The sequence below is a fragment of the Gekko japonicus genome, unplaced genomic scaffold (genome assembly GCF_001447785.1).
Source record: "Gekko japonicus isolate JY-2015 unplaced genomic scaffold, Gekko_japonicus_V1.1 scaffold4792, whole genome shotgun sequence".
NCBI classification, from domain to species: Eukaryota; Metazoa; Chordata; class Lepidosauria; order Squamata; family Gekkonidae; genus Gekko; species Gekko japonicus.
Genome location: NW_015172696.1, coordinates 15658 through 25090, shown reverse-complemented (window position 1 = coordinate 25090; position 9433 = coordinate 15658). Strand labels below are relative to the sequence as shown.

General features: G+C 55.5%; 1 protein-coding gene across 1 annotated transcript in view; it reads right to left on the bottom strand.

The window, feature by feature from the left end:
• The window catches only part of CPT1B (carnitine palmitoyltransferase 1B), a 28505-nt gene that overhangs the window by 11145 nt on the left and 7927 nt on the right, over positions 1-9433 (bottom strand). The window contains exons 6-14 of the mRNA XM_015421792.1: positions 8303-8440; positions 4595-4672; positions 4294-4401; positions 3683-3767; positions 3113-3308; positions 2748-2933; positions 1179-1284; positions 929-1045; positions 189-353 (exon numbers count right to left, since the gene is read on the bottom strand). Of these exons, the coding sequence (XP_015277278.1) occupies positions 189-353; positions 929-1045; positions 1179-1284; positions 2748-2933; positions 3113-3308; positions 3683-3767; positions 4294-4401; positions 4595-4672; positions 8303-8440 (1179 nt within the window). The remainder of the gene's footprint in view (positions 1-188; positions 354-928; positions 1046-1178; positions 1285-2747; positions 2934-3112; positions 3309-3682; positions 3768-4293; positions 4402-4594; positions 4673-8302; positions 8441-9433) is intronic.

Here is a 9433-nt window from a genome sequence, read left to right as displayed (position 1 = left end):
CCAGTTGAGCGCCTCCCACTTCTGCACAGGGACACATCCCTGGCCGCGTGCCAAAGAGCAGGAAGGCGATGCCCCCGGGAGGCCGAGTCTGGGCCCCAGAGGTGGTTGCAGCCCTCTGGGAGGACTTCCGGACAGGAGGGTGAGAGGAGCCGGGGCGTGTGCGGCACAGGGGGCACGGCGGGAGTTACCCGGAAGTGTGCCAGCTGCAGGGCCATCTGGACGAAGCTGTCGGGGCTGGTCCGGCACTTCTTGATGCGGCCTTTGCCGAAGTCCGTGAAGCGGAAGCAGTGGAAGTCCACGTCGTCGGCCAGGGCCCTGGCCACGCTGTAGGAGGCGTCTATGACCAGCCTGCACTGCACAGAGCAGCCCCGGGTGAGAGCGGGGAGGGGCCGGGGGCCGCCACCCTCCGGCAGAGCAAACTCGGGGGGGAGGAGCGAGCGAGCGGGCGGGGGGGCTTAAGGGTCTGCTGGGCTGCCTGCAGAGCTCCACTAGGATTGGCCCCAGTGTTCCCTCTAAGCTGAGTCAGTGTGAGCCAGCGCACAGTTTTTTAGCCCCCGACTCACAGGTTTTTGTCTTGGCTCAGAGAGAAGGGCTCCAGAAAAGCAAACGGATTTATGCAGCAGCCACATTGCTCGCTCACCTCTTTGATGCCAGGAGCTCACAGAGTAGAATTTTTGCTCACAGGACTCCACAGCTTAGAGGGAGCATTGAATCCCCCCCCCCTTCCCGGATCTCAGGAAACACACACAATCGTGCCCTCTGCAGAGAGGGTTCTCCTGGGACCAGTGGGCACGAACCCCCAATGTAACCCCACTGCCCCCCCCTCACTCTTCCATACCCAACACCTGTGGATGGGGAACTGTGTGACACCACAACCCCCCCTCCCCCCAGCACAAGAACATGCAGTGAGCACAGAAGCAAGATCTACCTCTGCAGGAATGTCCCACTGCAGGCGCTGGGGCGGAGGCAGGGCCGTATTGGGCACCCCCTGGCAGTGCCCGCTGTGGCTGTAGCCCAACTGGAACTGGTCGGTGGCCAGCATGAACTGGAGGGAGAGGAGGAGGAGGAGGAGGAGTCAGGAGAAAGGGGCCGGGCTTCGGATCCCCAGGGGGTTGGCAGCCAGGCATCCTTTGCCCCGTCCCCATGGCCAAATCCCTGTCAGGCCCGCTGCTTCTCACCTCCCAAAGGTGCCCGACGATGGGGGCATCGGCCCACGAGTGCTCGGCGTTGGCACCCAGCTTGCCGTTGCGGTATACCACCAGCGTGAAGGATTTGTCGAACCACCTGCCAAGAGGAGACCAAAACTGTCAGAAGGCTGCCGGGAAGCAGGGAGGGCTGCCAAGTCTCTTACCTGGCATAGCAGAGGGGGGGGTTTACCATAGAGTTTCCAGGCCGATTGCTAGAGCGTCAGCCGGCGACGTGCCCGGTGCGATGACATCCCCTTTAAGCTGCGTTAGTGTGAGCTAGCTCACAATTTTTTAGCCTCCAGCTCACAGATTTTTATCTTCGCTCAGGAAGGATGGCTCCAGAGCAAAGTAATTTATGCAGTAGCCAAATCGCTCACTCACAATTCTAATGCCAGGAGCTCACAAAGTAGAATTTTTGCTCACAAGACTCCACAGCTGAGAGGGAGCATTAGTCCTGGGGTATGAGATGCCTTTTCTCGGCCTCCTTTCCTTCTCTTCCTCCAGGAAAGGGGTTCTAAACATGACAAAGGGTAGGAAAAGACTGCGGGCAGGTGAATTCCAGCCAGTGTTCCCTCTAAGCTGCGTTAACGTGAGCTGGCTAACAGTTCTTTAGCCACCGGATCACACATTTTTTGTCTCAGCTCAGAAAGGAGGGCTCCAGAGCAAACTTATTTATGCAGTAGCCAAATCGCTCGCTCACAACTCTAATGCCAGGAGCTCACCAAGTAGAATTTTTGCTCACAAGACTCCACAGCTTAGAGGAAACATCGGCTGGGAGCAGTGTTCCCTCTGAGCTGAGTCAGTGTGAGCCATCTCTCAGCTTTTTAGCCTCCGGCTCACGCAGTTTTGTCTCCGCTCAGGAAGGAGGGCTCCAGTCCGGAGCAAGCTAATTTAGGCAGTAGCCAAATCACCTGCCCGCTCATAAATTGAATGCCGGTAGCTCACAAAGTAGGATTCCTGCTCACAGGACTCCACAGCATAGAGGGAGCATTGCCCAGGAGGATGAAAACGAAGAAGAGACTGGATTTATACCCCGCCCTTCACTACGCAAAGGTGTCTCAGAGTGGCTTACAGTCTCCTCTCCCCTCCCCTCCCCACAACAGACACCCTGTGAGGTAGGGGGGGCTGAGAGAGCTCTGACAGAAACGGCTCTTTCTCAAGGACAGCTCTTGTCAGAACTACGGCTTGGCCAAGGTCATCCAGCAGGTGCAAGTGGAGGAGGAGTGAGGGAATCAAACCCGGTTCTCCCAGATTAGAGTCCGCACACTTAACCACTATACCAGACTGCCTCTCCTTCTGCAAGCCTCACGGAAGAGCAGTGGCCTCTCCCCCAGCAGCTGACCCGGGGACAGAGCCGCCACCCAGCAGAGCCTCACCCAGGGCTGCCCTCTCCGGGTTGGGGAGTGCCTGGAGTGGTGGGAGGTGGAGCCAGAGGAGGGCGGGGTTTGTTGAGGGGAGGGGCATCCGTGCCACAGAGCCCACCTTCCAAAGCAGCCATTTCCTCCAGGGGAACCGGCAGGTGTCCAGCCACCACCTGGCAGTTGGCCACCCTGGCCTCACCTGTCGTAGCACTGCCCGTGGAGGAGGCTCTTGGCTAACTCGTCCAGGCTGTTCTCGTTCTTGGCGTTGTAGCCACACGTGTCTTCGTCCAGGGTCAAGAAGAAGGCCGCTCTCTCGATGCAGTCCAGTGCTGCCCGGTTCCTCCCGTGGCTGAAGTACCTGGCTCGCGCTTCTGCCCACGGAAGCCTGGCGTTCCCACAAGAGACTTGGTCTGGGTCCCCCAAGCAGGCCTCTCCCTCCCACCCCCAACCGCCCCCTCCCGAGACCTCCCAGGGAAAGGAGGCATTCCCTCGGGGGCCAGGGGGACATTCTCCAGCCCCTGGGCCTGCTGCACACCCAGCAGAACCTTGGCATGGACAGGCTACCTGTCCCCAGCCGTGAGGGCCGCCAGCCTCTCCTCGCCGGGCTGGGGCTTCGAAGGGTCGTCCAGGATGCGCTGGAACTGCAGCTCCAGGTCGCAGGGGCTCAGCAGCTTCCCCCCGTGGTACAGCCACACCTTGTAGAAGCGGCCTTGGTGGTAGACGGCCAGGTGCTTGCTCTCCGACACGTGCAGGAGGGAATCTGCAGGGAGGGAGAGTCCAGGGTTCCCCCTAAGCTGAGTTAGTGTGAGCTAGCACACAGTTCGTTAGCCTCTGGCGCACACGTTTTTGTCCTAGCTCAGGAAGGAGGGCTCCAGAGCAAACTTATTGATGCAGGAGCCAGATAGCTTGCTCACAACTTTAATGCCCCAAAGTAGAATTTTTGCTCACAAGACTCGACAGCTTAGAGGGAGCATTGCTCCCGAGGGGGTGGTCTGCGCATTGGCAAAAAGTGTCCCAGCATTCACAAGTGCTATGCATAAATGGCGGCTGGTTGGGGATCCGTCCACACCCTCCCCCCCACACACAAGCACCCCGCCTCCGCTGCTCTCGGGCTGCGTTCCTTCCGCCACCCACCTGCCTCCTTGCCCGGAATGCGAGTGGTGTTGAATATCCTCTCCATCTGGTAGGAGCACATGGGGACCACGCCGAGCGCCATCACCTGGTGGCAAAGTGGGTGGGCGGGGCTGACGGTTAACGGCGCCGGCGTCTCCCTTCCCGGGTGGGCACTGCCCGACCCAGCCAGGCCGGCTCCCGTGGGTGACAGGAGGTGCATTTGCTACCCGCCCCACATAACAACGAACCCGTGACCCCCAACAGCTCCCTCTTTCTCGCATTAGATGGAGCATCCAAAGAGAAGAAGAAGAGAAGAGATTGGATTTATACCCCACCCTTCACTACCCAAAGGAGTCTCAAAGCAGCTTACAAACTCCTCTCCCTTCCCCTCCCCACAAAAGACGTCCTGTGAGGTGGGCGGGGCTGAGAGAGTTCTTGACAGAAACTGCTCTTTTTCAAGGACAGCTCTTGTCAGAACTATGGCTTGGCCAAGGTCATCCAGCAGCCGCAAGTGGAGGAGTGGGGAATCGAACCCGGCTCTCCCAGATTAGTCAGCCTGCACTTAACCACAACACCAAACGCCTAGCCAGGCCCCCCCATGTTTCCACCCCCCCCCTTGGGCCCCCACTCACGGGCCTGAGCTCCTCGCGGTCCAGCTTGCGTCTGTATAACAGGATGGCATGCACGGCATTGCCCGCCCGGGCGGCCTGGAGCGGGGTGGGCTTTGCGTACAGGAAGTCCTGGCCAGGGAGACAGAAGAGGCCCCGAGAGGCAGGATTTATTGATTGATTGATTTGATTTATACCCCGCCCTCCCTGCCAAGTCTTCTCGGCTGCCTCACTAAGCGCCATTGCTGGCCACCGGGCAGGGCAGCGGGGGTGGGGGGTGGACGCCCGGCCCAGAGTACCTGGCAGCAGACGCCTCACTACTCACCATGACGTAGTAGTTGCTGTTCACCATGATGGGGCCTCTTCCCCGCAGGTAGATGTATTCCTCCCACCAGTCGCTCACCTGTCGAGTGAGCACAGACGCTCTCAGGGGGAGTGGATGAGGAGGGGGACGGAAGGAGACAGAGCAGGCCGCCAGGTGGCCCAAGGCGTTCAAGGAGAAGAGCTGGTCTCTATACCCTGAGAGAGGGGCTGAGAGAGCTCTGAGAGAACTGTGGCTGGCCCAAGGTCCCCCAGCAGGCTTCACGTGGAGGGGGAGTGGGGAATCAGACCCGGCTCTCCAGACTGGAGCTCACCGTTGTTAACCACCACACCACACTGGCAAGCAGAATCCGTCTCTAGTGCTGAAGAGCCTTCCTGCCCCCTCGAGGCCAGGAGATACCTGCCTGGTCCAGCCCTCCCTTTCGGGACATTATTTCGTTCTTAAAGAAACCGTGGGCTGCCCCTCCCAACCTGTTACAGGAGACTCACAACAGTAACCCCCCCCAAAAAAAAACCCAGTCAGACAGGGAAAAAGATAAAAAGCAAGTCATACCAATAAAAAATATGAATAAAACCACTCATCGATAAAAAATCTCAATAAAAGCAACTAATAAAAACCACCCAAGGCACACACATAAAATGGAGCGGTCTAAGATGACGTTGGCTCCGCAGTCCCCAGGCAGGCAGCCGCACACACGAGAAAGGTCTCAAAAGAGGTCTCAGAGGGCAGGGGGTTGGACTAGATGACCTGTAAGGTCCCTTTCAACTCTGACATTCTATGATTCTATGAGGGGACTACTGTAACGCTCTCTATTTAGGGCTGCCTCTGTCGCAAATCCGGAAGCTGCAGCTAGTGCAGAATGCTGCGGCCAGGCTGTTGTTGGGCGTATCTAGGCGAGACCATATTCAGCCTGGGCTGCAAGCGCTGCACTGGCTGCCAATAGCATACCGGATTCGCTTCAAAGTGCTGGTTCTTACCTTTAAAGCCCTGAATGGCCAGGGTCCGGCCTACCTGAAGGACCGTCTCTCCCTGTATGTTCCCGCAAGAGCACTACGATCGGGGAACCTCCATCTCCTGGTAGTTCCAGGCCCCTGAGAGATTAAGTTTGCCCCTACTAGGGCCAGGGCATTTTCGGTGGTGGCTCCTACCTGGTGGAACGAGCTCCCAGAGGAGATCCGGGCCCTGCGGGACCTTATGCAGTTCTGCAGGGCCTTTAAGACAGAGCTCTTCCGCCAGGCGTTCGAGTAGGAGCCGCCGCCGCCACTACCCTACCACCGAGGTGGTGTACCATCGGCTGGCCTACTAAAGGGAGGCAAGCATGGCCTGGCCGAAGTATAGAGACAGCGTAGCAGGAGACTGCGCTACTGAGAGAGCTGGCCGCCAAATTTGGATGGTTGTTCCCATCTTGGATGATTAATATAGGTACAGCACTGTGCTATAGGAAGGTTCTACTGTGTTTTAAATGTTGTATTATATGTTTTATTGTATTTTATATTCTGACTTTGCCACATGTGAGCCGCCCTGAGCCTTTGGGAGGGCGGGATAGAAATTGAATAAATAAATAAATAAATAAATAAATAAATAAATTGCAGGTTAGCCGTTTCAAATATAAAATTATATTACCAAGTGGCAGGTGTGATCTGAACCGGAGACTGGATTAAAAATCCAAAACAAAGAGTAGTAAAACTTGAATCAGCAGACCTGGATGAAGGTCTACATAATTATTTATGGCAAAAGAAATCAACCAAAATGATCACAACACAGGAAAGGAGTCACATAATTAGAGATGGACTTTTGAAAATATGATTTTCACATCAGAATTTACTGAGTTCTCCAAATTCTCCACTCATGTCCCCAATAGAAGCTTATCACGATAAGTATATAAGAAATAAAAGTGGTTTCTTAACATGAGACAATATGGTAAATGCTCAGGGTCCTGGCAAGATGAAGGAATCAACATTCAATGGTTACTGTATTACCAATCAGTTCAAAGATTAAAAGGATTATTAGCCCAGAAGGTGGAGTTTTAAGAGTTTGAACAGCTGATTACAAAACAAAAAGATCATTTACTCTGATGGATATATAAGTTATTGCTTCAGTTTGAAACAGAAGAAGAACAAATGAAAAAAATGTGTGATTAAATGGATGCAGAGCATATCATTTTATTACAATGTAGAAGCAGAATAAGTTTTGAATATTGTACAAGGAAGTGGATTTTGAATAAAAATATTTTCTGTTTTCTATATCCTGTAGTGTATTTGTTGTAATCTTTCTTTTCCTTTTGTATCCCATTTATATAATCGTCCTGTTTTCTAAGAAATATATATATATCAAAAAGGGGGGGGGGACCCCTTCATTAAAAGCCAGGCTGATGAGACATGTTTTTGCCTGGTGCCTAAAGAAAAGCAAAGTAGGTGTGAAAAGGCCCTGTTGCTGGTCTGCACCTGCCTCATGACTGCAGGGAGGACCACAGAGAACAACGGTCTTGAGAGAAAAGGATCTCAGCTGGCAGGATGGGTGGATCTCCACATATGCAAGTGGAAATTAAATCAGAAGAGTTTTTGGCTCAACATGAGGAAGAACTTCCTGACAGTTAGAGCGGTTCCTCAGTAGAACGGGCTTCCTCCGGAGGTGGTGGGCTCTCCTTCTTCGGAGGTTTTCAAACAGAGGCTAGGTGGCCATCTGACAGCATGGCGGATTCTGTGGACTTAGGTGGATCGTGAGAGGGAGGGCAGGAAGGGTTTCCTCACTGCTTAGTTCTTGTGGCCCTTTCTTGCGCACGCAGGGAAATGCTGATGGCCACTTTGGGTTCAGGGAGCAATTTTTCTCCAGACCAGTTTGGCCAGGGATCCTGGAGTGGGGTTTTTTTTGGTCTTCTGGGTGTGGAAGAGGGGTCACTGTGGGTGGTGGTGGGGAGGTATTTGTGAATTTCCTGCATTGTGTAGGGCATTGGACTATATGACCCTGGAGGTCCCTTCCAACTCTATGATTCTGTGATTCTATGCTAGCCCCAAGCCTTTCAGGGCTGTTATGTCCTAACAAAGGACCACGCACGTGGTCAGCCGCGCACGTGGTCTAGCGAACACACAGAGCTTTGCGATCTAGAACAATGGACGCTGAGGATCCTAGAACAGACCTATCGGCTGATCTGGATCCTAAGACGGACCTATGGTTATGTGTAAATAGACCAATCATGGGTGTTGGGTGTGGTTTGGAACCGGCATATAAGCAGGCCCCCGGGCCCCCGCTTTCTTGTCTCAGTTTCCACCTTCAAATAAATCATGAGCTGAAATCACTCATCTATGTCTCTCGAACCCAGTACATTATAAGGGCCCTTTAAGAGGGAGCTCTTTGAGAGAGACGGGCAGCGGGTGCAAATCTCTCCACACAGGGTTGATATGATCCCCGCATCCCCACTCCCTCTCCCCCCCCCCGACAAGGGTCTGGCTACTGCAGGTTGAACCAGCGGAAGCTTCCGGACCATTTCCGAAGGCAGCCCCACAGAGAGCCCGCGGGTACACACTGGGCTCAGTGGTGGTGGTGGTGGGGGAAAGCAGCTGACAGCCAGCCGGGGACCTGAGGCTGAGGGGCCAGCAGGGTCCGGGGGGGGGGCTGCCAGAGTTGCAGGAGGGAGGGGGAGGGAGCCCGGCCACAGAGGGGGGGAGGCGGAGGGGCCCCTCGCAGGGCAGGCCGGGCTGAGCAGGTACTCACGTAGTTGGTGGCCCACCAGGACTTGAGGACCAGGTACTTCTGGAGCCGGGGGGCCGTTTTCTTCTGGAACTCTCTGGCCAGGGCCTCCATCTGCCTGTACCTCTCGGGATCCATCAGGTGGTGAACAGAGTCCAGATACTGCAGAGAGAGGGACGCAAGTGACCCTGGGGCAGCTGGGGGTGGGGGGTGGGGGAAGACCTTCCCACAGAGTCACACACCCTTGGAGCAATGCGTGTTCTGCAGGGGCCACCCCCCCACACACACACACACTGCTCCAAGGGAGACCCGTCCTGCTACGGAATACAAGGGTCACCCAGAAGAAGAGCAGCGGCTGGTGGGTCCTTTCCAGGCAAGGATGCCGATGGCGCCAGAAGAGCCAAGGCCGGCTGGAGAAGGGGTCCAGGCTCCATGCAACAGTCTGGAGGAAGGCTTGGAGAGCCCCCTGATAACTGATGTCAGGGTTCGCTAGTCAGATCACACCACACAGTGCTTCGTAAGAAGTATTCTGTTTATTGGTAGTCCATAACTATGACACGTGAACTTCTCCTGTCAGGAATGGCCCAAAGCAGCAGGACACCCAGAATTATAGTAGTTTCAAAACACCCCCCATTGCAAGCAGAAGCCAATAAGCACTGTGCGCGCACAGGGGGGGAAAGTGAGCAGGTGGAGTAGAAGCTGTTTGTTCCCAGCAGGCCAGGAGCAGCTGGACCATCCAAGGTCAGAAAAGCAAAAGAAGATAATAACCAGGCAGGAGACATCCGTTAGTGTACCAGGCAGAGGCGAGGAGGATCTCCCCCCACACACACACATTCCAGAGAATGGCAGTGTTAACTGACACCCGGGAGAGCAGCCCCGGTGGTGGCCCCGCCTTGGGAATTCCCCCTACAAGCCCCCCCCCCAGCCGTGGCCTCATGCGGGGCCTCACAGCCCGGGGGGGCTCTCCTTCCAAGCCACTGGGCAGCGCAGGAGGAGAAGACCGATTGACTGCAGGCACTCGGCTGGTTCCTGGCTGGACCGGCTGCCAGCTCTGAGTTGGGAAATTCCTGGAGGTTTTGGGGTGGACTCTAGGGAGGGTGGGGTTAAGGTAAGGGAGAGATGGAGGAGGAGGAGGAGGAGGAGGAGGAGGAGGAG